Source organism: Podarcis liolepis (genome assembly GCF_965112155.1).
Source record: "Podarcis liolepis genome assembly, chromosome: 4".
Classification (NCBI taxonomy): domain Eukaryota; kingdom Metazoa; phylum Chordata; class Lepidosauria; order Squamata; family Lacertidae; genus Podarcis; species Podarcis liolepis.
The window spans coordinates 68,885,821-68,913,337 of NC_139558.1; the positions used below are offsets into that span (position 1 = coordinate 68,885,821).

A 27,517-nucleotide genomic window follows, 5' to 3' on the forward strand; every position below is an offset into this window, starting at 1 on the left:
TTGACCCTCCGAGAGCTAGAACTGATGTGAGTCCAACACCACAGATTAGCCATACTTATTGTATAAATACTTATTATATAAGCCCTTTGAATTCCCTAAAGTTACTTCCATCTCAAAAAAAATCAGACTGTTTCACTTTCATTAGCCCCATCACCAACTGAAAAATTGTTTCTTCCAACACCAACCTTGGAAGATACCGTATTTTTTGCTCTATAAGACACACATTTTCCCTCCTAAAAAGTAAGGGGAAATGTGTGTGTGTTTTATGGAGCGAATGCAGGCTGCACAGCTTTCCTGCACAGCGTTGCTCCTGCTGCGCTGAAGAGGCTTTGCGTTGCTTTCGCTGAAGCCAGAACAGCAAGAGGGCTGGCTGTGCTGAAGAGGCTTCGTGCAGCTATCCTTCTTGCTGTTCTGGCTTCAGGGATAGCTGCGCAAAGCCTCTTCAACAACAGTTGATTCAGAATATTTTTTTTCTTGTTTTCCTCATCTAAAAACTAGGTGCATCTTATGGTCGGGCGCGTTTTATAGAGCGAAAAATACGGTAGGTAGGGCATGCATTCATTTGGAAACATTGACTGTTCAACTGTTTAGAGGTGCTTTTGAAATCACCGCTGTCTATGGGGGTTCCCGGTGGCCTCCATGGTGAAGAGCACCTACCCCCAGCTTCGGCTGGTGTGTCAACTGTGTCATTTTCCAGTCAGGAATAACGTAGTCACTGTGGCACACGTGTTGGTGTCCTTCTGTTTAGTCTTTTCCAATGTGTTCTATGTGGGGCTTCGCTTTTGCCTGGGGCAGACTGTGGCTGGTGCAGAATAATGCAGCCCAGGTGGTGCACGTCACACACCATTGCTGAAGGATCTCCACTGCCTACCTATTAAAACCAAACCACTTTAAAAATCCTGTTACTTGCATTTAAAGCAACTTTGCAACAGGGTTACCCGAAAGACCAGCTAAGACGTTTAGATCAACAAATGAAACCTGATTATATTTGCCATGACCTAATGATATTTGGCTTATGGTAACATGGTAGTGGGCTTTTTCACTGGTGACACCAGTGTTGTGAATTTCTCTTCCTGCTGAAATATTACCATTCCCCTGTCTCTCAAAGTCACACCTGCTTAAGCAAATATTCTCCTGATCTCCTAAATAGAACCTCTTCTTTTGATAGTTCTTTTAACTAGTGTAACTGTTACACTGTTTTAATGGGCTTGTTTCCTGCACATTTTAATTAATGGATGTTTTCATGTTTAGATGAAGCTGTTTTATTGTGTATTTTAATCTTAACTAGCTGTATTTATACTCTTATTTTGCTGCTGGCTTTTATTTGTTTGTAAACGCAATGGGAATCTTCTTGAAATGAAAGGTGGCATATAATTTCTTCTGAATCATCACTATCAACTGAACATTACATCTTAGTTTCTCTCAATGCAAATTTGTCCATGGTATCCTTTATGTTTATTTGGGAGGATACCATAATCTTAGTCATAATCTTAGATATGTTTTGTCACTGATCTGATATTCTTCTTTCACTATTCCCTTCACACCAATATGCTCCCTTTTTGTTTAAGGAATGTCTGCCCATGTCAACATCCCTCTATATCTGAAATCCAAAAGAAGAGGCACTTTTCTCTTTCTGTAGTCTTCCAGCAGTGGCAGACCTTGGGGGTCTCAAATTTCAGCAGCTCCCTGTGCAATGCCAAAATTCACCCCGCCCCACCTCTCACCTTCCACTCTCCAACATACTTACGGTGCCCCCTAGGCTCCATGTCTTAAATCCACCTCTGCTTGCAAAGTTACTGAGGTGTAGGAGGGGGCAGTTGCCTCTTGGCATATTCAGTATCATTCAAAGCACACACAACCTGAAGAGCTACCCACCCTTAAAGGAAAGGACAGGACTACTAGACATGATGGCTATTCTCTGCCTCCACCATCAGAGACAGTATACTTCTAAATATAAGTTGCTGGAAACCACCAGGCAGGAGAGTGCTCTTGTACTCAGATCCCGCTTCAAGGTTTCCCGCAGTCCTTCAGTTGGTCACTGTGAGAACCATATGCTGAACGAGATGGGCCTTTGTCCCGCTCCAGCAAGGCTCTTATGTTCTGAAGTGTGTGTACATTGCTTTGCATTCTGTGGCGAAAGAAAGGCAGGTTATAAATAAACATTTACAGCCACAGTCCTCTGGTGAAGTCCTTTTGCTTTTATTTTCTCTTGCTTTGCTTCTCAACCTCCCTTGCTTTTGTGTATAAGGCTCCCAGGTCGTTTCCTCTCCAGGAACTGACCACATTCAGACCTACTTATCCTCAACAAGCTTGCTGCCTCCTATACCTTCAAATCATGAAACATATCACTGGCATTCTAAGAGCTACTGGTGATTTAGATTACATTTGCCAGGCCAGAAGCTGTGCTTCACAAACAAAATTAAAAAGAGGGAACTTAAATACAAGGTGTCATATGAATAGTCTCAGTGAAATGAAAGTGATTCTAAATGCTAGCAGGAAGGACATAGTTTCATTGTACATAAGGAACTTGACAAAACAAGGATGCTGAACAGACTTTTCACTCAAACTGATGGAACAATCTCTTTGGCTTAGCTTGTTACAGAGTTAGCTAAAGGTCCTATACAATTCATTATCTAACCTAACACTCATATTACCAGGAGGTGATGATGGGTGGGTGAATAGATGGTTAAAAAGTCCACTGAGAAGAGCAAAATAAAACCAGGAATTCTGAAAGAATGAAGAATCTTGTTGGCACCTTGAAGACCAACCATTTTACTATGGCATAAGCGTTTGTAGGCTAACAGCCCACTTCTTCACTGTATCAAAATGTTAGCCTAGGTAACAGGTGTAAATCCACTGTGGCTTCAGAAGAAAATGAAACGTAGGAAGAACAGACAGTGGTAACTTATTAAAATAACTCATCACTGCATTTCTGCATTTCATTTACCTTTGGCCTCCCTGTTTATAATCTCCTTCTTCTTCTAACAATTAGTATCTATAGACTTGTAACTCAGGATAACACTTCATATATCTGATGAAGTGGGATATTGTCTGTGAAACTTTATACTTGTTAGCCTTTATAATGCTGCAAGAGTTTTTGATGTTTTTGCTGCAGCCAACCAACACAACCACCTTCTGGAAACTGACAGAGAAGGGAAATTGAAGCTTCATCAGTCTCTAACTCCCATCCCAAAAATTAAAGCATCCTTTATTTTCAGCATATTTTGTATCTTCCAAAGGTCTTCATACATCTCAGAAATGGACAATTTTTGTTGTCAGGGAAGAAGAAAGCCTGCATGCCTATTAACAGCAAATCATCAAAAGCAAGATCAAAGCTAATGCAAAGCAGAAGCTGCATCAAAATACTTGCAGGCAGATACTGATCAAATGTGCTACTCCATTTACCCATCCCTGTTGATGGAACACCGAGAAAATCAACAAAGACAGTGAAATAAACCTTGTGGTTGTGTTCATATTGCCCTTTGCAGTGGGAAACATTCACTGATTTTTGCCTGCTAAAATTTTATATACATTCCATATGCCCATACAAAATATATCTGTAATGTCTCTCCTTTATCATAGTATACATTCTGTTTGGTTCATCAATAAGAATGTGCGCATACTTTTGGCTTTCTCCAGAACTCATCTGTCATTTTGTGTATTGACGAATCCAGTCATAAAGTGTTGTGATCTTGGTGTAAACGCCAGGGCGATTCCGTCGAGCACATCCTTCACCCCAGCTGACAATGCCTGTAAGGTACCATCTGTTCCCTCTTCCTAAACAGGCTAACGGACCCCCAGAGTCACCCTAAAAGGAAGGACAGAAGCATCACTTTTTGCTTCATTGCATAACTAATGCATATTTGCAGTTAGGATTGTGATATGATACACACTTTCACATTTGTGCTGTTTTATCAATTCTTATACAGTCGTTCCCAAAACCCGTAAGTCACCATGTGTAATTGTGGTCTGACGATATATTGTCTATCAGGTTCACATGGTGTTAGATGATACTTGTTCCCTGGTGGGTGTTACTGGTTAAATGAATGCTTGAACTCCTGTGATTAGTGTTGTTGTTAACACTGTTTGGCACAATGTGTCTGATTCCCAACTAACATACTACTGCAGTCTAGACAATATGCTTTTACAGGTACACGACTTGAGCCAGGATTGGGAAGAGAGTCACCATGAGGAAGCCTGCTTCAACATAGCCTCAGAGATCCGGGAGATTAGGTTAATATGTAGGTGTATGTTGCATGTGCTTCAGATATTATTTTATTTTACTCCAACATCAAAGGCAGAAAGGAATGAGGTTGAGGTTGATATGGCTCAAGAAGGCATATGTCAGTACAAATTGGTACTCATTTAGGATTCAAATGCAAGTATTCTTGAAATTAAAAGTTAAGAACATCATATTTAAAGAATCTTTAATGGACACCTCAGATAATTTTCTAGTCATGCTTGGAGTAGGCCCATTGAAATCAATGGGACTTAAGTTAGTTGCTACTAACTTACTCCCATTGATATCATTGTGGTTACGTTTATTTAAAGAACTTCTATCCTACCTAATTTTCAAAATAAACTCAGTGGGTCTACTCTGACTAAGTCTGGATCCAACCCAGAGATGTCTAATGTCTTTTTTTCTATGGGAATAAGAAAACATTCCTGGAAAAAATAATTTTGAAAGGACTGATGTACAAATCAGTGTCACTTTTCACAATCATTTTCCACTTTACCTGACATGCGTCAATACCACCATTAAGGTTCCCAGCACACAGCATCCGAGAAGTAATCAGATCGTCATAAAGCTTGTTGCAAACACTCTGATCAATTATTTTCACCTTCGCTTCTTGCAGTGTTTTTGCAAGTTCACCTACAACAACAGAAACATTGCATGGGTTGAGTATGATGGTTCTGATTGCAAAGTGAGAGGTGAAAAAAAATAATCAAGATCTGCTTTAGATCTTTTAACTTTTCCTTGCCTATAAGTTCCCAGAATAAAAAACGATTGGCACAGCACATGGTGAATTAAACTGAATAAAGGTTAATCTAATTGAACATTTCCAAATCTAAGCATATTACCTTCCTAGTGGCTTCTTAAGTTTACTATCCTCTAAGAATAAACTAAAATTAAAGAGTTCCATCATTTGTCACTGAGGATATGTATTTAGAATTGCCACAAGTGATATCCAATTGAGCTAAGCCATATACCTTAAGTTCTATTAATGTTATTTATTTATTACATTCATTATACTCCACTTTTTAGCCAAGGATGGATCCCAAAGTGGCTCACATTTACAATCCACAAAAAGGTACAATATATTAGGATGCTTGGCATTTGCAATAAACATATCCAGAAATGAACATACTATTTTCTTTTACGGCTCCCCAGCCAGTTACATAGCAGACAGTTCCATAAATTAATAGTCTACGACTGCTTGGTAAACATATGGGCTGTACCAGCTCATTGAAGAATACTGGTGACTCCATTTCCAACAGGGCAATGTCATAGTCTGAGATATATTGGTCATAATGTGGGTGAACAATGATCCTTTTGATCGATCTCATCGCTACGTGATTATCATTATTTCTGTTAATGACCTTTATACCCATATATGCTGTCCAGCCAGATGCTATAGAGTATCTGAAAAACAACAAAACGTGCAGTTTTCCATGTGCTCTTCTTATATGGGTCTCATTCATTTGAATGGGAATTGCATAATTTATTCATTTTATTATTTGTATTTATAGCTCAGCCTTCACCAAATTGCTCAAAAGGCAGGTTACTAAAAAAACAAAACAAAACACCCCCCCAAAAAAACTCCACATAAAACACATACAAGTTCTAATAAAATCATAAAATAAAACAACAAAACTAAGAAAATAACCAAACAGCACAGTTCACCAATCCAGCAGGAAGGAAGACTCCATTCAGCCCAAGGCCTAGATCTTGAGCAATCATTTTAAAAAAACAACCCTCAAGCTATCACAAAATACACTTTTGGGGAGGAGTCATTCCACAACCTAGGTCACCACAGAGAAGGCCCTCTTCTGTATCTTCATTTCTCGGTCCAGGGAAGGCAGCGATACTGTCAACATGGCCTCTCCTGTTGATTTTAACACCCAGGCAGCTTGATGCAAGAAAAGGCACTCATTCAAATATTTGGGACCCAAGTTGTGTATATGTCGGTGTTACCACCTTTAATTAGGCTCCATACTGCATTGCCACTTTCAAGACTGATGAAATGGGTTTTGCATAGCCTCCAACATCCAGGTGATCCAAATTGTAATGCTTGGGGGAGTTTTGGTCCCGAGCTCTTGCAAGAGTCAGCTGACAAGTGCCAGAGCACCGGACCAAAAAAGGGGACATTCCAGGATCCAATAAGAAGCTGGATTCTGTGATTTCTGCAATTCCTCCTTAAATCAGGATGGTTAAGTTGTATGGTGTCGAGCCATGAACAACCACCAGCAACTGTGCTCTGCTGCATTCTGGACCAGGTCACAGTTTTCAAACCCTCTTCAAGGGTAGCCCCACTTAGAGCACACTGCAAAAATTAAATCTGGAAATAAAGATTCTAATCAGAACAACACAGAGAGGATCTAAAACAGACTGGGCTGCCTCCAAGTGCTACAGACATAGAAGGCAAATCTTGTGGTTACTGTACGCCCCTAGTGATTATTTATCAGTAATGAATGCTTCACATTATATAATGCGTACCTTATCGAATCGGAGTCCTGAAAGCAATGGGCAGCAGACACCAGCCAACTATTTGAAATAATAGATGCACCACATATATGGCCATATGTTTTTAGCTGCAAGCTGGCTTGCCAAGGCCACTTCCCATACTTTGCATCTTCACCACCAACAATTCTGGGTCTTTTTACCTGACTCCTCCCACATGCTAATAAAAAAATGAAATACATATGGAGGTTATGTATGTAAAAACAAAATACTTTACCAGTCATGCACTGCAATCCTGAACAGACTTTCTAGGGCACAAGTCCCATTTAGTTTAACTAGATTTTCTTTGGTAAATCTGCTTAGATTTGCACTGTAGAAGTGCAATTGCACATACATGGACAAAAGACCTACTAAATATATTGGGACATCTATCTTTCATGTAAAGGGTTTGTGACAGGGTTAGGTTCCTGAAGCCTTCCAGATGTTGACTTCTTACTCCTGTCACTTCCAGCCAGCATGGTCAATGGTCAAGGATGATGGGCAGAGGGCATTGAGGGCAGCATGACTGATTTTGACACACTACGCCCAGAGCCTAGGGGGTGTCACAGGGCAGCACAAGTAGGATGTAGTGAATTGAGCAGAATGGAAGATGAGAGGCAGGGAGAACTAAATATTCACCGCACACCTGGCACCGTTTGAAGTCTGCCCCTGTAATGGGAGTGGTTGTTCAGCAACATCTGGAAACCCAGAAGTTATCCACTCCTTATTGAGGAACTAGCTTTATAATTTTTTATTTTTTATTTATACCCTGCCCATCTGGCTGGGTCTCCCCAGCCATCCTGGGTGGTTCCCAACAGAGGACTAAAAACAGAATAAAACTTCAGACATTAAAAACTTCCATAAACAGGGCTGCCTTCAGATGTCTTCGAAAAGTCTGATAGTTGTTTATTTCCTTGACATCTGATGGGAGGGTGTTCTGCAGGGTGGGCGCCACTACTGAAAAGGCCCTGTGCCTGGTTCCCTGTAACCTTACTTCTCGCAGCGAGGGAACCACCAGAAGGCCCTCGGCACTGGACCTCAGTGTCTGGGCTGAACGCAGGGGGCGGAGATGCTCCTTCAGGTATACTGGGCCAAGGCCGTTTAGGGCTTTAATGATCAGCACCAACACTTTGAATTGTGCTCGGAAACATACTGGTGGCCAATGTAGGTCTTTAAGGATAAACCCTACTTCAGAGCCATGTGCGACTTGCAGTGGATGCAATGTTCTCACACTTTGCCGATTCTTACTTCAGCAGAGAAATCACACATGTCAACATATCCCTTTGAACACATAGAGCTACTCCTTCCAATTAAATGATGAGAAATGTTATGACAACTCCTAGAGCTCCTTTCCCCCATCAATGCAGGGGATTTCTCCTGTGCCTTCAATGTATCATTGGAGCAAGGCACTGGTTTTTTTATTTCAGATAAAGTTTTCCTGTTCAATTGATTTGAAATAAGGTTATTTGGTCATGGTAGCTGGGGCTGATGGGAAATGTAGTCCAAGAACATTTCAAAGGCACTACGTTGGCTATCTCTGATGTAAGGCCTCTGTGAATGATGAGAACCTCAGTATAATGGTCAGGGATGTAGGGAAGTACACACGTTGTGGTAGAGCTTGTGGCCTGTAGAAGAGATTGATAGCAACTGGAGTGAGACATGGTAATGGCACCCTTTCTTCTTCTCAATCTCCCTAAACTACAACCCTTAGGAATTACTATATAAGAACCTCTTCTCCTTACTGTACTGGACAGATTTTGAGCTCCAATGTAGGCCTGGGCCATCAGGACAGAGCATAGAGCAAAGAGATAATATAGCAGCTATGTCACTGATGAAAAAGTACCATAGATACCTAGATAATGGGTACCTAGGAGCTCCATGTGCACATTAGTGTGTACATAGTCCTGATCTGAAATACACAGACACATTTCAGCTCACTTCGTTGTTCACTCATTATTAACTTACCACAGTTCATTTCATCAGAGCCATCTGCACAGTCTCTTATTCCATCACACTCTGGGTTTTGCTTTATTGGACACTTTCCATTTAGACATTTATATGCATGCTGTGAGCAGCTTCTATAGGCTGAAAGAATAGAGTGACAGATGAGAAACATAGCAATGATGTTTCCATTTCATGGTGCTGCTTCATAGGTCATGCAGCATAATTAAAGCAATGCATTTTCTAAAAATACATAGAATCACAAAGCTGTAGAGTTGGAAGGGACAATGACAGTCATCTAGTCCAACTCCCTGCAATGCTGGAATCTTTTGCCCAACGTGGAACTGAAACGCACATTCCTGAGATTAAGAGTCTCAGGCTCTACTGACTGAGCTAAATGTATAATTTCATAGGTGTCTTGGCAATATGTTTGATAACCTAGACCAGGGCTATCCCACATGCTGCTCTCCAGATGTTGTTGAAACTTCAACTTCCATTATCTATTAGCATTGGCCATGCTGTCTGAGGTTGTCTGAAGTTGCACTCTAAGAACATCTGTTTTCTATCCTTGACTTCCACATGCCAAAAGTTCCATTTTGCCACTGGAAAAGCTGTTTAATGTAAAGATATTCAGATCTGATTCTGAAACCTTGTGCCCAGTAAACAACGCACACTTCTTCTGTGTGCGCACAGTCTGTTGTGTGGCTAAAGTGCACAGGGGAGCTAGTCTTCTTTTAAAAAAGGTTTCGGCAAGAATTTTCTGCTTGGCAATTGTTTGCCCTTACGTAAACTTTTTGATTAAGTAAAACAACAGTTCACAATGTTTAAACTTTTCCCCATTTGCAGAACACGTTCTTCGGTATTCTTGAGATACTACTCTCAGGCAGTCACTATTTCATTGCTTTCACTGCCATGTCTAAAAGATGTTTTGTGCTTATCCTGGACAAAATGTCTTATTGTGGAGATTTAAAAAAACAGACTGTTAAAAAACATCCTTGCAACATCTTTGGGTACTCATGCATTTAATAATTTTAAAAGTATGAATATTAGTCTTCAGAAAAAGCACACAAACACCTGGCTTGAGAGCAGTACATGTGAAAAGGATCTAGGAGTCTTGGTTGACCACAAACTTGACATGAGCCAACAGTGTGACGCGGCAGCTAAAAAAGCCAATGCAATTCTGGGCTGCATCAATAGGAGTATAGCATCTAGATCAAGGGAAGTAATAGTGCCACTGTATTCTGCTCTGGTCAGACCTCACCTGGAGTACTGTGTCCAGTTCTGGGCACCACAGTTCAAGAAGGACACTGACAAACTGGAACGTGTCCAGAGGAGGGCAACCAAAATGGTCAAAGGCCTGGAAACGATGCCTTATGAGGAACGGCTAAGGGAGCTGGGCATGTTTAGCCTGGAGAAGAGGAGGTTAAGGGGTGATATGATAGCCATGTTCAAATATATAAAAGGATGCCATATAGAGGAGGGAGAAAGGTTGTTTTCTGCTGCTCCAGAGAAGCGGACACGGAGCAATGGATCCAAACTACAATAAAGAAGATTCCACCTAAACATTAGGAAGAACTTCCTGAAAGTAAGAGCTGTTTGACAGTGGAATTTGCTGCCAAGGAGTGTGGTGGAGTCTCCTTCTTTGGAGGTCTTTAAGCAGAGGCTTGACAACCATATGTCAGGAGTGCTCTGATGGTGTTTCCTGCTTGGCAGGGGGTTGGACTCGATGGCCCTTGTGGTCTATTCCAACTCTATGATTCTATGATTCTAAATGGGTTTTTTTCCTGTGTGGTGGGAACAAATATAATGTATGTTTTAGACATATTGCATTAAGCAAGCATAAGATAAATCAGAAAGAGCTGTCAGGAAGGGGCAGTGCACTGCACCTGGCACCCCATCAGTGGCATTCTTAGTGCTTACTGAGAGAGGGAGGGATGCAGCAGCAGAGAGGTCAACATTGCGCAGATGCACCAGTGAGAGCACTGGATTAGCTCTTCTAGTGTGCCTGAGCTACCAACCTCACCGCTGCCTTGCTCCTCCCCCTCTTTCTCCCATAAACACTAGTGAGACCACCGATGGTAGACCAGATGGGTGGCAGCATCCCTCCCTGCCAACTGTTCCTGCAATAAATAAGAGCATGGTGCATATCAACATAGCCCATGAGAAAATGATGCAAGAACGCCCTACGTTGCTGGCATTTTCGTAATTCCCAGTCTAAAATTTGTTTATGTTGTTCTTACCGCAATTGTCTTCCTCCTCATCACTCTCACTTTCACAGCTGCCATCTCCTTTACAAGGCCTGGAATGGTGTTTACACTTCCCATTACCACAATTAGACTTAACGGGATTGCAACCTAGGGAAGAATTTTATCATCAAGACTGTGGTGTTTCATTCAACAGCAGATGTCCCCAGAGAGCACATATCCACTGCCGTTGCTTCCTTTAAAATGAACCCCGGGAATTGTTGACAACCTTAGAATTCAGTTAGAGAGACCTAGTCCCACCTGAAACAAGTCCAAATCCTGTACTGAAAACTAGGAAGTACTGTTAAACCAATATGAAATGAGAATATGTCCCAATAAAACATGGTCTTCTCATGCAGTAGACCAGGAAAATTTACTTTCTTTAGCATCACCACTGCTTAGTTTGCTATTCAAAGTTCTTTATATGAAATGAATCTCAATTCTTGACTGAGCTGTTAAAACACTTCACAAAATGAAAGGTATTTTTAATAAACGAATGGGTTAGGGAAGGGTCTGATGACCTGTACTGATATTCAAGCTCTATATGCTTAATGGCTCTGATTTTATTATTTATGTCATAAAATTTATAAACTGTTTGATTGTTTAAAACCAACCAACCAATCAACCCTGCAAGCTGTTTTCTTTCCAGCCAATACCTTACCAAGCTATATTTACAATATTCTAATTAGCTCACGATGAACTCACCACAGTTTACCTCATCACTTCCATCGGCGCAGTCTTTCCACCCATCACACCTACTGTTTAAAGAGACACATGTTTTGTCGGAACATTTAAATTGCCTAGGACAAGCTGAAAGAATTGAAAAATATCAGACTACCATAGATAATCATGATGACACTGAGTCACAGAGTAAAATTCTGTACTGTTATGACAGCTGAGTAGGATAAGATTTGTCCCAAACCCGCTTTGGTGACAGGGGAAAACATATTAGAATAGCTATAACCTTGTACCAGAGGACCAAAGTCAAATGGCAATGGACATACCCCTTAGACTTTCCCCATCTCTTCCCAGCATGCTCCTATAGACTCAGCAGAGGCTAGAAGTTCTGGCTAATTTTGCAGCCAATAGCAGCACTCTACCAGAAGCATATAAGCACTAACAAGGTAACTGCGATCTTACAGTATCTCAGAATCTGAGGTAAGGGATCGTGTGGTGCCTGTTGTTGGACTACAATTCCCATAAGCCCAGCTAACATCACCAATGGTCAGGGAGGGTGACAGATTTCATGAATCCCATTTCCACTGCTGCAACTAGATACAGGGCATACACATTGATAGATCCAGGTAGGAATCCCATATCTCCAAGTGAGACTACTCTGACACCATCCATCTCTTAACCCAAGCAGAAGACAGCAAGGATTTTAGCTACAGAGTGTCCCACCTTTGTCTCTGCACCTAAAATATGTACCAGCTAGACAATGTTTGGTGGCATGACCACTGACATGGAGTCACAGAAAGGTTATGAATGCTGGTGAGGTCCCTAGTTCAGACACCTTTGTTGGTGAATGCAGAGCACTCCACTGAACTTATTGGTATGGCTGGCCAAGCATTTATTATTTATCCTTCCCTGAAGGGTATGAGTCAGCACAAGGAACATAACAGTCATTGGAGATAGAGTTTCAGTGCAATTTCTTATATGGGATGGATGACTAATGACTACACTATATTTTCAAACAGGTTAGTAACCCAATACAGACTTTCGGTTTGCCACTAGGAGAGAGGGAACTTGGTTGGGAATGGAATAGTATCTTGTTGATAACAGCCCTTTTTAAGTCATTCATCACACTGCCCATGTCTTTCTACAGGCAACCAAACAGTCCTCCATCACCCACAGAGATACCAACCCATTGAGATCCAGTGTGGCATAGTGGTTAGGGTGTTGGACCTGTAGGACCTGGGCGACCAGAGTTCAAATCCTCATGCAGCCATGAAGCTCATTGGATGACCTTGGATGACCTTGACTATTTGTTTATTCACAAGCCCTCAACCCACATGTATACCAATCATTAGGGGTAAGCATTTTTCTAGCAAACCAAAAAAATCTAACATTTGTTGAACTTTCAATTGTAGCCTCAGATCTGCTGACTCGTCCTGCTTCATAATAGGGATAGACATAGGTGTGAAGGAGGCACATTTGGGACAAGCTAGAAGAAATGTGTTCATACTCAATCAGTAAATGACCATGATAATGCTATTAATACTTCGTACATCTGTGTCCACTTACGGTCTGTGTGGCTGAAAGCTCTGAATTCAATATAAAAACCCCTGTGTGTGACCAGTTCATCTGAATGGAAATGGATGGCCACTGAATAGCCATATTCCTTGACCCTGCTGCCTTCCCCAATAGGTTTACAATATCTGATATGAATAAAACACAACAAAATTACAGATATATAATACATCACTATAATAGAACTAATCAAAGAGTGTATTTACAGTGTGATTCTACAGTGCATGCTTACTCAGATGTAAGCCTCATGGAATTCGATGGGACTCCCAGGTCAGTAAGTATAGGATTGCAACCAAGCGGAGCAACCATAAGATGGTGGTGGAGAGATTCTATAGTGGACGGTGTAGAAGTAGGGTCAATGAAAGGGGAAAGAAGTACCCCATCTCCAAGGCTGGCACAGTTCTTTCCTTGGTTTGGCGAGGCAGTGAGAAGGTGATGGAGAAACCAGGAGGTCTTTGGACCCAAGGCGTCCCTTTTTCTTCCTCCTGCCTTCAGCTCACTGACAGTGGAAGAGTAATAGCAGTGGAGCTTTCTGTGGAAAGGGATGTCCATAGCATCCTATGGTCTCTCAGCCTCCATCACAGGCAGCACAGGACTGCTCCTCTTTAATTGCATTCATCATAACTTGTCGTTTTGACAACTTCTCATGACTCAAGATCGTGTTACAGTTGTCATTTTCAGAATTCCAGTCCAGATTAAGGACTCATCTGTGCTATACATTTAAAGCAGTATCATGCCACTTTTATCATTCATGGCTTCCCCCAAAGTATTTTAGGAACTGTACTTTGTTAAGGGTGCTGAGAGTTGTTAGGGGACCCCTGTTCTCCTCACAGAGCTCCATTTTTCAGAAGTAAGAGGGTGTGTCTGTTAAACCACTCAGAGTCAGTTGCAATTTGGTCCTATTGTGGTAGGGTTGCCATGTGTCCTCATTTTCCAATACACATCCTCTTTTTCAGGGGCATAATTTCTGTCTGGGTAGATTTTTTTAATTTGCCAAAATGTCTCCGGCTATACTTGCTGGATGTGACATAGACATAATGAATGGTCTTCTCTTCTCCTGCCCCCCTCAGCAATATATCACAGCTTCTATAGCCTACATATAGTAGGGGTATTTAGTCATCATAGCGTCCTCTTTTTTGCTCTTAAAAATATGGCAACCCTACATTGTGGCAAAATGTGGTCAGTTTTTCAAATTTTATTATTTTAATTTTACTTACAACCCTTTCCTTTTTTAATTATCTATAACCATAAATGACTCTTCACCTATGGATGTCAACAAAGCTGTTTCAAGAAAAGTAGCAGAAAAGGTTGTAGCTCACCTAATTCCATCAATTTCCAACCAATCTTTATCACATCTATTGGATCCAAGGGATGGTTCCTGAACTTGTATTACAAGAATTTTTAGCAGCAATCTATAGCCAGGCAGTGGTGCCTAAGACATAAAAAAGCATTTAAAAAAATAAAAAGCATGGGGAAGAACATTTATTGTACTTTTAATACTTAAAAACAACCTGCCTCTTGGTCCTAAACACATGAACAGTGCGATCCTGTCTGGTCTACTGAGATGTAAGTCCTACCAAGTTCAGTGGTACACCCAGGGAAGTGGGCATAGAAGGTATGGGAAACTTGTGCGGCCATCCAGATATTGTTGGACTACAGTTCCCATAATTCCTAAGCACTGCTCAAGTTGGCTGGGACTGATGGAAATTGAAGTCTACCAACATCCAGGGGACCACAGGTTCTCTACCGTAGATTATAGAATGGGATCCATTACACACATACCTGGAACATACCCTCTCCCCTGTTGGTTTCTGTTGGGAGACGGATGTGATGTTACTGGTTTCTTGTTCTTTTGTTCTTCAGTTGCTCTCTGCTTTCACAGAGAGAGCATGTATATTTCTTTTCTGTCTGCGTAGTGAGAAATAAAGCCTAGCAATGTAGCTCATATTTCTCATCCCTTCTGCTGTTTTGGATACTCTGGTGAATGGGGAACGTGCCTGGAGCCTTATCAAAGACTCAGGTCATTAATCATCATCGGAGGAGATTCTGGAGGGCTCGACCAGAGGAGTAGCTCGGTCGTAGCGGAGATTCCGACATCTCCCCCCAACTGAACATAGGCTGGATGATAAGGGAAACAAACCCCCTTCTTTCAATGAGCATGAGATTGCAAGGTGTTTATGAACTTCCGGGTTAGCGCCTCCGGTAATGGCTGAATTCCTCTGACCGGGAGGAATTCGCTTCGTGGAAATTAGGGTCTGACCGCCACGGCGAAGGCGGGGACCCACAAAAAATCACAGGCGGGAGAAGCCTGTGAATGTGGGATTCGGCTGGCACCTTTTGCGCCTCCCCTACTCGCGGGGAAACCCGGTTTCGGGGATCCGGAGCGACGTGGGGTGAGTGGTGCGGTGCTTCGAATTGACTGCTTCTTTCACGGAGTGAAGCCGCATTGCTGTTGCCGGAGAGCGCTGACTTTTTCCTGTGGACAATTCGATTTTAAAACAACTACCCGTGAGTAGAACGGAAAATTGGATTTTTAAACGTCTTAATTTGGTACCGAAACAGGGAGGTTTCAAACAGGAAGTCCGCCTTCCCCTTTTGTAAATAGACTGGAGCAAAAAGGCTGCAAGCTAATGTCTTGGAAAGCTTTTCATAAAGGATTAAACTTCCATCGGCTAAAATCATCAAACCTCCCTTGGAAGCAGGAGGAGAGGGGGGAATTTTTAGACTGTGTAATCCTGCAGGAGAGAGTGAAGAAAGTCAAATTACCACCGCTCTGAACCTGGAAACAGGCTGTTAGTAGGACTGAAGTTTTGGATATGTTCATTGACTGTGAATAGATCGTTTGTTGACAGTAAGTTAAAGAAGAGAAATACATTGTTTCCATTGTCTCCTTCTGCGTTTAAAAAGGAGTAAATGTAATTGAAAATTGAAACTAACTTTATTGTTTGAATTGTGCTTAAAATGACTGATACAAATAGAAATTGTTTCCCCCTAGAGGAAGCCTTTGAAATTGTTACATGAGCTGAGCGGGGAATTTCCAGCTGTAAGACAAGACCGTGAGAATCTGGGATTGACCTTGGACTGTTAAGAATGTTGACAGAAGAAGCCTTAGTGGTTGCATTATGTAAGATTAATGACTCATTGGAACAGCTCCATAGGAAGACGGATGTGATGATTATAAAAATTGATAACTTGGAACAAAAAGTGACTAACTTGGGACAAAAAGTGAATATTAATACAGAAACTATTCAGGAATCGATGCAGGGATCTACCTTGACATGGCAAATTGAGGAGAAGGTGGGGGAGAAAGTTGTTAGAGCCCCAGCCTCACAGATGCAATTTGATGACTATAAGTGGATGCCTTTTATGACTGAATCTAGAGAAAGCCAGACTTTGAGGATTGGAGCCCCGCTTGGACTGGAGAAGGAAAGTTGGATAGATCCCTTCATGCAGGGATTTATTGACTTTTGGGACTTGGACTTGGGTCAGGAGGAGACTGGAGTTGTGGGGACTGCCAGACTTGGAGGAACTTTGAAATACGACTGAAAATATCTTGTGAATTTTAGTTTTAACTATGGAGATTTGGCTGATTTGTCGAGAAGGAATAAAAACATTACTAGGTGGGAATTTCCTCGAGATTTACTTTTCAGCATCAAAGGAAGGAAAATAAGAACAAGATCAGGAGAAGACAAAGTAAAGTGCATGTATAAACATGAAGAAGACTCGCAGAAGGGACTTGGAAAAGAGTTAAGAGCCTCGGACAGAAGATCACCAGGCTGATGGACCATATGGAATTGATAGAAAGGACTGACAGAATCCGAGACCAGGGAGAAGAGACGGTGGAAGATTATTGGAAAAAGTTTAAAATCTATATATGGAAATAATGTAAAATTAATGAATGTTAGAAAAATGTTGGAAGGAAATTATATGGCTTTAGTAGAAATGTTTTAAGGAATTAAGCATAAATAAGTATTATAGTTTGAATGGAAAATAAGGTTAAAATATGTTAAGATAATTATATGACAGAAAATAGAGAAAGATGGAAAGGATTTGCTGAAACAATTAATAGAAATGGAATACAAAAAGGGAGGTGAGAGGAGGTTGATGAAACAAGGGAATGAAAGAGAGGACATTGAGATGGTATGATGTGTGTTTTTTGAACTGTTTTTGCTTTTGTTTTGTTTAATGTGTTAATGTTGTGTTGTGTATTGTTTATATATTGTACTGTATGTTTTTTCTTCTTTTTTTCCCTTCTTTCCTTTTTGTAAGGTTTAAATGTAATAAATATTATTTTTTTAAAAAAAGAGATTGCAAGGTGTTTATGTGCCCCGGGTTTCCCACTGCAAAAAGTACCATATTGGCCTGAATATAAGCCGAACCCAAATATAAGCCACACCTTTAAAATTGGAGGGGGAAAAGAAAAAATACCCAAATATAAGCTGCTCCATTCCTCGCTGCTCCTGGCTGCATACTGGGCAGGGAGGTGGGAACTGCACTGTGTTGCTGGCGGCCTTTCCCCTCCCTCGTTCTCTCCCTTCCCGGCCTTGGGGGAGAGGACGGGGGACTACATGAGGGGTGAGTGCCGCTTTGCCGCGCTCCTGGCTGCATACTGTAAGATCACGAATATAAGCCACACTTTAACTTTTCATGGTCGGGATTTGGGGGAAGGGAAAAGTGAGGCTTATATTCAGGCCAATATGGTACTTTTAAGCTTTCTGCCTTGCTTACCAGGCTCTGGGAATATCTTATGTGGGCTCGCAAAATGTAGTGATATCTCAGATGGCCCAGAGAGATCCCATAAGGGCCTCCTGAGCCTGTGTGAGATCTTCCCTGAGCCTGGTAAGAAAATCTGAGAGCTTTTAAGCTCTTCACCTTGTGTGTGTTTCATTTGTCCAGTTGCAGCTGGCCAGCTGCCAAGAGCGTAAAGCTGTGATCGCACACGTTACATGTGTGCAAGATGTGAGTTGACTGCAATAGAGAGTGCAGTAGGATCATGAATGCTACCCTAGTCTCTTCGAGGAAGATTAGGACACAATGTTATAACAATCCAAAATCCATATTAGGCTGATATAATGCCTATTTCTCCGCACCACACAAATGATAATCACATGTATGTAAGATCTGTCATTTCATTTAAAATTATTTCCTTCTGTTTTTCTGGTCTCCTTGTTTTAGAAGAGCTTATTTCTTTTTTTTAAGGGGAATCATGTTTTTAAAAGATTTTCATTAAAAAGTTCCCTGTTACTTCTAAGAGTACATACTCTAATAATCCAGTGGCAGTCAATATTCGGTGGATAGTAACTTGGGTAGTATGGAGAAATTACAGTCCCATTCCAAGAGATGTATCGACCGCCACATACTAAGGAGAAAATAAAACAAAACATTATTATTCTGAATAACTGCTCATCTCTTGTTATGGAAAGCATGGGAAAAGCTCTTCTTGAAGTGAATGGGAGGTTTTTTTTCATATGCAAGTAGCTGGTACGAGGTGGTGGAGCAAAAAAGAATCACTATAGGTGGGTAGTATTAAATTCACCACCACCAAATATAGATCAGGTGTTCTGCGTGGGCAACCTGATTTTAAAAACCTGCATCTAAGTGCACAGTTGTGGAGCTAATAGATCATCTGGCTTTTCCCTCAGGAAAGAAAGAATGGCATAGAAATAACTCTCTCTACTCTGCTAGGCCAAAGGGGTTCTTCCTTTCTCATTGTGCAAGGGCAAACACATACAAAGTACGATGATTCACTTATTTCCCCCTATGCATCATACAACAAATGACATTTGGAACCCCCTTCACTGACTTTCAGAAGCTGGTTGTTTTGCTGATCAGAGAATATGCTTTCACAGTGATGATATGCGGAGGCAGCTCAGTTTGCCACCATCCGCTTTGAGAAAAATTTGCAACAGATTTGTATACCTTTGTAATAAGAAGGGTGACAGAATTAGTATTCCCCCCAAAGCATCTTTCATCACTTGGCTCACTCTTCTCAATGCCATTGTGAACTTGAGAGAGCTACTGTCCCAAGTCACTTGAATCACGAGTCATTCAATACAGCCAAAAAGCGGATTGTTTCACTCCAGCACTTGTGCACCCCATGTCAGTCTTAGAAAACCCTAATATTATTATAGACTTGGGTCAAAACAATCCTTGAATCCGTGTCTTATTCCCCATTTTTAAATCCACATAAATATTTCAAATATAACACAACTGCATGTGACCCATCAAAAGTTGTTCACAAACAATGCTTGGCATCTGGCAACTACATACCAATTTTAGGAACTGCTTGAAAATATGCATTCAATATATTGCTCTCTTTTCTTCGGTCCAATGAGAATGTGACCAACATGACATTACTCGATGAAGTTAAACGTATAACTGGGGACGTCCAGGCCCCGGACGACCCACACCATCTGAAATACATCCAGGCAGATTACAAAGCTGATTTGGAGAGCAGAAAGTCTCTTCCACTACTATACGTACCACCTAAGGGGCCTTGGGACACAAGGTGCTCTATCCCATGTAATGAGAGAGAGAGAGAGAGAGAGAGAGAGAGAGAGCACTGCTTTGTGTCTACGGGGCAAACTTTTTATTTTTATTTATATATATATATAATTTTCATTACATTTTCTAATTTACATTTCAAAATATTCATTTAAACAACCTTAAACCAATGACTTCCCTTCTTCTCTTTCCATGGTTCATTTCGCATACCTTAAAGGTAAAGGGACCCCTGACCATTAGGTCCACTCGTGGCCAACTCTGGGGTTGCTGCGCTCATCTCGCTTTATTGGCCGAGTGAGCCGGCGTACAGCTTCTGTGTCATGTGGCCAGCATGACTAAGCCGCTTCTGGTGAACCAGAGCAGTGCACAGAAACTCAGTTTACCTTCCTGCCAGAGCAGTACCTATTTATCTACTTGCACTTTGACGTGCTTTCGAACTACTAGGTTGGCAGGAGCAGTGACTGAGCAACAGGACCTCACCCCATCGCGGGGATTCGAACTGTGACCTTCTGATCAGCCACTCCTAGGCTCTGTGGTTTAACCCACAGTGTCACCCACATCCCTTCGCATGCCTTACATCCCTGCATAGTTTACATAAACTAAACCATTCCATAATCCATAGCTACATCCATCAAAACTTATTTACACTGGTGGATTTATCTTAATGCCACCAGCATTTTAAAATGAACACAGTTTTCACCCATGTATACCGTAAACATTTTCCAGTCTTCTTTAAACATGCATTCTTCTTGTTCTCTTATTCTAAATGATAAAACTGCAAGCTGTACGTATTCCATCAGTTTAAATTGGCATTCTTCTTTGGTTGGGACCTCACTCATTTTCCATTTTGAGGCTAGGAAAACATGGGCCGCAGTAGTAGCATTCATAAATAGTCTTTTTTGACACCTGGGAATTTATCCCCAACAAAAAGGACCCTGTTTTGTTTTTGTTTTTTGAAAGGTACTTTTAAACATTTCCCCCCAGTTCATTATACAGTGGTACCTTGGGTTACATACACTTCAGGTTACATACGCTTCAGGTTACACACTCCGCTAACCCAGAAATAGTGCTTCAGGTTAAGAACTTTGCTTCAGGATAAGAACAGAAATCGGGCTCCGGCGCCGCGGCAGCAGCAGGAAGCCCCATTAGCTAAAGTGGTGCTTCAGGTTAAGAGCAGTTTTAGGTTAAGAACAGGCCTCCGGAAATGATTTAAGTACTTAACCCGAGGTACCACTGTATATCATTTCCCAATACTCTTTTACAAGTCCACCACATATGATAAAATGTACCCTCAACCTCATTAGATCTCCAGCATGGAGCAAACTTTGTAAATGCTCTTACCTTGTAATGATCTTATTTTGCAGAGGGAGAAGGAAGTCATATGCGGATAGCCTGTGAGATGCACAGCTCCCAGGAGTCACGCTATGCAAGGGAACAACCACTAGTCTCACAACGTGGTCCGATGGAACTCGCAGCCTCCACTGATAAAAAGATCTCTTAGGATTCATCAGTGTTAAGGTCCTATTATTACCAGGCTTTGCATAGAGGTCAAAGGCCACTGGTAGACAAAACCAAAATAGATCAGTGGCTGAAAAGCAGAAAAGCAGAGAAATGAATCCAGACCCTGTCGGCCCGGATCCCAGGAACCAGTTGTCTACGCCACAAAAGACAGGCTTGTCCATCACATCAGACAAGGACTGAATATATTATGAGACAGCTCTGTGCTATGCTCTCACCCGATGAAGTTGTCCTCCTTTGGGACAAGGCGGAGGCACAAAGGAGATGAAAAAGGATCTACACTGGGCACCTGATTAGTGGCTAGAAGACTTGAATTTCTCTGTACCAAGCCAGCACCTTTCACCAGATAACTGAATGCAAAGCAGCTCTAAGTGCATCAACTAATGGAAAAAACAGGTGAAACAGATCAGCTTAAGTAGAGCACACAGTAGAAGACAATTCCTCTTTCTTACAGCACTATCTTAAGCACAATTGTTCAGAAATCTTACTGAGGTCTATGGGGCTTACTCTCGACTACAGCTGTATCCTTAAGGTAAATACAGCAAACATCATTTGTATAATATCTAACTCTTCCAGCATTAAAAAGATCATTACGAGCTTCACCATCATCATTGTGTGGATGAGGAATCATGACTGACTTGTCCACAGCTGTTGAGGCGAACAGTGTAATTGTTAGTCCACTAAGCCAAGCCAGCTCAAAATTTCTCAGATCCATAAACCATGTCAGCATATTGGTCTTCTTTTTACTTTATCCAGAGGTTAAGACCATATTGTGGCCCAGCCAGCAGGACTAAACAATTACGGTTCTTCTCACATATCATCCCATTAATTACAGTCATATTGCAGGGACAAAACAGCTCAGAACTGATCTGCTGTTATCATGCCATAATCTTTGAGCAGCATGCTTCAAGGCACAGCAGCAATTCCCAAAAGAGAGGGAGATTTTTGTTCTTATCTTTGGTGAAGGGCTGGAGCAGAGATCAAGGGTTCTGGCCCCTTCCAGAGCTCCTACTCAGATGACATCTGTGGGGGTAGCAATACATGGATGGAGGGAACAGTACTGGTCTTGCTGCCCTCATTCTCCCCATCTGCTTGTTCACCTAAAGCTGTGAACAAAGCCTATGTGTGCTCTGTTTACTACTGCAAGATACAGGAGCTGGCCAGCAGGTGCACTCCTGATAATCTACTGCTGCCACCGCCACCACTGACTTCCACATGCTGAGTGCTCTAGCAAGTTCTTGTACAGCCTTTATAAAATAAGCAAATAACTCGACATACCTCACATTTTAAGAGTGCACCATTGATTTAAATTGGCCAATTATGCAACTGACAAGTGGGGCCTGTAAGAAAAATGCTGCAGTGTGGAGCTCTCCAGCCAGCCATGTCCTCTTCTAAGATAATCCATTCCACTCCCCCTCTCCTCAGTTTTCAGTCACAAGTACACATAACTGTCAATCAGCTCAGTACCCATCGGGCTCTTTGGGGTTTTCTTCTCCTTATGTCCTTCCTCCGCCTGTTTTATTATTATTATCCCTCCCTCTTATGCATGGATGGTGCTATTTTGGCAACATAGGGATCCATACACAGACTTCAGTTTGCCAGTGCTATAACACCATCTACTGAGAAACCTTGAATGGATTATAGTCCCAGATTTAGAAGATTAGGAGAAGGCCCTTTGGAAATACTTAAATAGTCTGGATTCGTATTTATAAGCTGAAAATAGGGATGCAGAAGAAATTTGATATTGTTTGCATTTTAACAAGGAACTACATAATTTGCATTTCTCAAACCGCAGGGTGAACCAAAACACAACTATCCTTCAACATTCTCACTTTTCAAAATTTTGCAATCCAGTTCTCTATCTGAACTCTCTCTCTCTCTGGAATCTGTTAGGGGAGCATCTGTGCAAAATATCTTTATTAGTGAACATAACATGCAAAAAAGGATTTTGTCTGGGGAAATTGCTTGCATAAATATGTATATCTGTCAACACTGTATGCAAAAATGTGTTTATTAGGATAAATTCATGTCATGCTAAAGGGCTGGTGAATTTTCATGAAGATTTCATTAAGATTTTTTTAAAGTGGCAGATTGCTGCAGAAATGTGGAGAGCTGAAACGAATAGGTCCATCCATCTTTGCAGACAATGGTTGCAATTGACTCAGAGTGCAATACATTTTTTTTCTGCAGAAGTAGCCTTGGAATGAAAATGAGTTGCATAGGGGTGCAAAGGTGGTCTTGAGCAACCCTGCTCATTTCCATGACTCTTGAGCTGGAGATGTTCCTCTTACTCACTGAATCCTTTAGGTTCAACTTAAGAGCAAGCACTGATGAAACAAAAGAAAGTTGTGCTAAAGCAACATTTGAAATGGTGTGCCATTGGACAATGGGGACGAACATAGCTCTTACCTGCTTTCCATGTCACATCATAGTCCATAGAATCTGAAACTAAAAATCATGAAGAATCCTCAAAATTAGTGGCATATGCATTCCTATGAATTATTGGAACTTCTAAAGAAAATAAAAAATAATGTTACCAAAGAGCTCCATGGTAATAACATCAAAATCCTCCTCCAAAGAATATACTTCAGCCGTGCTGTTTTCAGTTGCAGGTGCCCGTTTACTGAGTATTTGCTTTTGCTTCGTCGAAGACAGATTTTGAATAGAAAGAACCATATCTTGTGGGGCCCAAAATGTACTCCAGTAATAAGCTCGAAGGCCATTCTTTCCTTCACTGGAGGAAGATGACAAAATAAGACTGAAGAAGAGCATCGGCTTGGAGAGGGATGTCTTGTTGCTCGCTGCCTGTGCACAAGGGTATCAAGGCAGATTTCCAGCACATAGGGAGAAGTTTGTGAGTTAAATGGGGTCACACATTCAAACTACAAGCACCAATCAATCAGTGCTTACAGAGACCTCTTCCCCCCCTTAGGGAGATTCCTGCTCACGTGAAGATGGTTGTTTAACATTCAGATCCTGCACTTCACTATAAACTAAGGGTGAAATGCAACCACTAACAATGTGGCTATGTACATCTGCAAAGAGCTGGTGAACTGGGAAGTCCTTGGTTCACATTTCACCTCAGATGCACAATATTTATGTGGCATTATACATGACTGTAGACCTGTTCCTGTCTATTCTGCATCTAGCGTGCTCCCACCATTGGTTTGGGAAGCGGTATAAACACCATTTTAGCCACAATCCTTAGGTATCCTGCCATTTCTTATGAAATACTATGCTCTGATATCCATCTTCCCCCTCAAACAAATAAAAAACAAAAACAGCTCTGATCCAAACAGAGAAAAAGAGCAACCTAGCTTTACTTAAGCTGGTAATATGTACCCAGCCCAAGTCACCGTCTCTCAGCCTCATTCATCTCATGAGGCATAATGCTCATATTGAGGTGGGAAATGTCTTTTGAATGTGTTTAAAAGGTATATTGTGTATGCAGCCAATGGCAGAAATGAGCTGCAATGAATTAAGTTCCATTGCTTTTGTATATGTTCTTTGACTCAGGCAGTAAATAGCCTTAGACCAGTGCTAACCATCCACTGACTTTCACATTCACTTCCCCTGCTTAGACTATTTCAAAAAGGCTATCTGAGATGGAATGGGAAGTTTATTTAGCATTCTAGCCAAAGTCTAATCTGAACTGGAATAAGACTAAATTACTAATGAGATCCTCTACTTAACTTTATTATCTTCTGATTCTTGAAAACATGAATAGAGAAGACAAAACAAATGCCTACAGTCAGAAAAAGGGTTTTTGAAATTCTGGTACTTACCTAAAAGCAGTAATAACAGATGTCAAGTAATAATTCCCTAAGGCAGAAGATCCATACAATTCTGGAAACTGAGAGTTAAACAATTAGAAAACTAAATATAAAGAACAAGAAAAAGTCTGTAAAAGATATAGTTTTTTAAAGAGTTCCAAGTAACAAAAACATTTTCTTGCCATTGTTTTATGTCTAGCACAAATAAGTAGGTAGCTAGCGCTGGTCGATTCATTTTTACAAGGTAGCATGATACTGATTCCTCATGAAATAGTAGTTATTCAATGATAAAAATCAGTATTGATTTAGACTATTTAAGATCTCTGTCATTTCTGGCTTCTAATCAGGCCATGGGCCACTCATGCAACCCATGCACAAAGCAGCTTTGAGGTACCCGGTGAATTCAGTTGGGAAATGCAAGCTAACAGAGAGATGCTTTGTATTTTCAAGCCTTCTGTTAGCAAGGAGCTAGAAAAGTGTTTTGATCTCGCAAATAGAGTAAACTTGGGAGAGAAGTGCAAGAAAGCAAGTATTGTTGAGCTGGAAGAGGAAATTTGAAAAGGGGTTTGCTTCAAATATAAACTAATTGTCCAAAAATCTCCACAAAGAAATGCACTAAGGCGGCAATCGTATACAAACTTACTAGGGGCTAAGTTATATTGAACTCAGTGGGGCCTATTTCTGAGTAGGCAGAGAATATATATGAAATATCTACTGTGTAAAGCAGAAGAAGACACAACTCTGCTTACAGGAAATGGAACCAGAGACTGTTTTTTCTAATTCTAGAAGGCTTAAGATATTTCAGTTCCTGAAGCATAACGTCAAAGTGGCACCCACGTGCAACAGCAAAAATACGAACTGACCACTTTCTGGGTGGGTGTGAAAAGTGCTGCCCATACCAGGTTGTCTCGGCATGCTTAGTGGTAAGACTAACATTGGTAATGGTCTTCAATTTTGATCAAGCCACCACAACCCTCCCTTTAAGGCAACTCAAAAAAGATAGGCGCATGTCTATCTTTTTTAGACCTCAGCAGGTCTAGTTTCATCAGCAGCATATCCCAAGTACAAAACCTATCAAATGAAATTTGAACCAAAATGTAGTCCCTTATATTTTCCATAGGCAAACTCACACAATTCTGGACAGCTTCAGCTTGCAATATAAATGTATGTGATTTGGGGTGCATTAGGTCACTTGTGTAGGTCAGGTTAGGAATTTCTAGACTTCCACCAATGTAGATGAAAGAGAATGCAGGAGCTGGAAGGAAGGGAGGGGAAATATTAGCAAAACAAAAACAGGTTAATTCGTGCTGGGGGGGAAAGGTTGCTTTAAAAGGCATCAGACTAATTTCTGTGTTAACAGGAAGACACTCCCTTTTAATACATAACATCAAATCAAAGTCCACTACAAGATTTTATTCAAAAAATATCATCAGATGATCTTCAGTATTCAAATGGAAATCTACTTTCACTGGATTCAAATGAAGACACAACTATCGGATGAATCTGACTTTTGTCAGTGCCTGCTCATAATATTCTCAAGTGATCAAGAAGGTGTATGTAGGACTTTCTTACACACACTATGCAAATGTTTAACTTTGAAATGTTATTGATTTTTATCTGTATGTTTTCTAACCTTTTTTAAAAAAAGGTTAAAGCTAAATTCATACCCAAGGGGCAACACTTTTAAATGATTTGGCTTTGCAGATAGTGTAGGATTAGCATTATTTGCAAACCATAGATCTTGAGTACAGTGTGTCCCCCCAATGCAACAACTTTCTGCATTAGTGGACAAAAACACCAAAAACACAAGATTCTCATAGTGTGCCAAAACTAGTTGGTTATGAATATTTGTCATAAACACGATACATCATTGGCATCCTGGAACTAAATAAAAACCCATTAAAAATAGTTTTAACATTAACCTGCTTGAAAAGCAATGAAGGCAACTTTTACATGTTTATAGAAATTAAAATCTTGAAGTAGTGACACTTACATAATGTATAGTACAGCACCAGCAGAATCACAGTGATAGTCAAGGAAATCACAGGTAATATTTGTAAAAGACATCTTTTCCAGAAATGAAAAGGCACTTTTTGGCCAAAAGAATGCTTTCGACTTGCAATATCTTCTTGTGAAGCCTGGCTGTGGTGAAAAGGCAGACCCTGTTCAAGAAGGAAGGAATCAGCAAGCAAATCGAGGAAAATGATTCTGCCTTTGCTCAGCTGACAAGCGAATTAATCGTTGTATTATTCATGAGCAATTTACAAGCGTGTTAGGAAACCGAATTGCAATTTCTTACCAGTCCAGAGAGAAAGTGTGAGTCGCAAGGAGTAGGTATGCTGTATATAACAGAGAGGCGCCTGGATGGGAAAGACCTCATGATGATGATGCTTCCCTGGTTTGTTCTGCCTTCTACATATCAAAATCCTAGAAGCAACTAGGGCTTTTGTATTTGGAACCTCAGGGGACAACAATGCCTTTCCCTCTTATTGCTGTCCTTGGTTCTCCTTTGCTATATGACTAAACAGCCTCCCGGCTGAGCACCTGTGGTTCAGGTAGTAGGTGGG

The 27,517-nt window shown here is 41.1% G+C and overlaps 1 protein-coding gene across 1 annotated transcript; it reads right to left on the reverse strand.

Annotated features, from left to right (window-relative positions):
* Nucleotides 1-527: 527 nt before the first annotated feature.
* On the reverse strand, nt 528-27,453 carry LOC310704725 (suppressor of tumorigenicity 14 protein homolog). The gene is made up of 18 exons (XM_083498621.1): nt 27,250-27,453; nt 26,944-27,112; nt 26,081-26,205; nt 24,963-25,030; nt 23,715-23,911; nt 23,587-23,625; nt 21,001-21,217; nt 19,426-19,568; nt 18,417-18,514; nt 14,475-14,587; nt 13,150-13,283; nt 11,611-11,715; nt 10,903-11,016; nt 8,687-8,806; nt 6,719-6,902; nt 5,370-5,644; nt 4,737-4,873; nt 528-3,808 (listed from the first exon to the last, which is right to left on the reverse strand). The coding sequence occupies exons 1-18, from the start codon at nt 27,328-27,330 to the stop codon at nt 3,650-3,652; spliced, it is 2,478 nt and encodes an 825-aa protein (XP_083354747.1). The 5' UTR covers nt 27,331-27,453; the 3' UTR covers nt 528-3,649.
* Nucleotides 27,454-27,517: the final 64 nt, after the last annotated feature.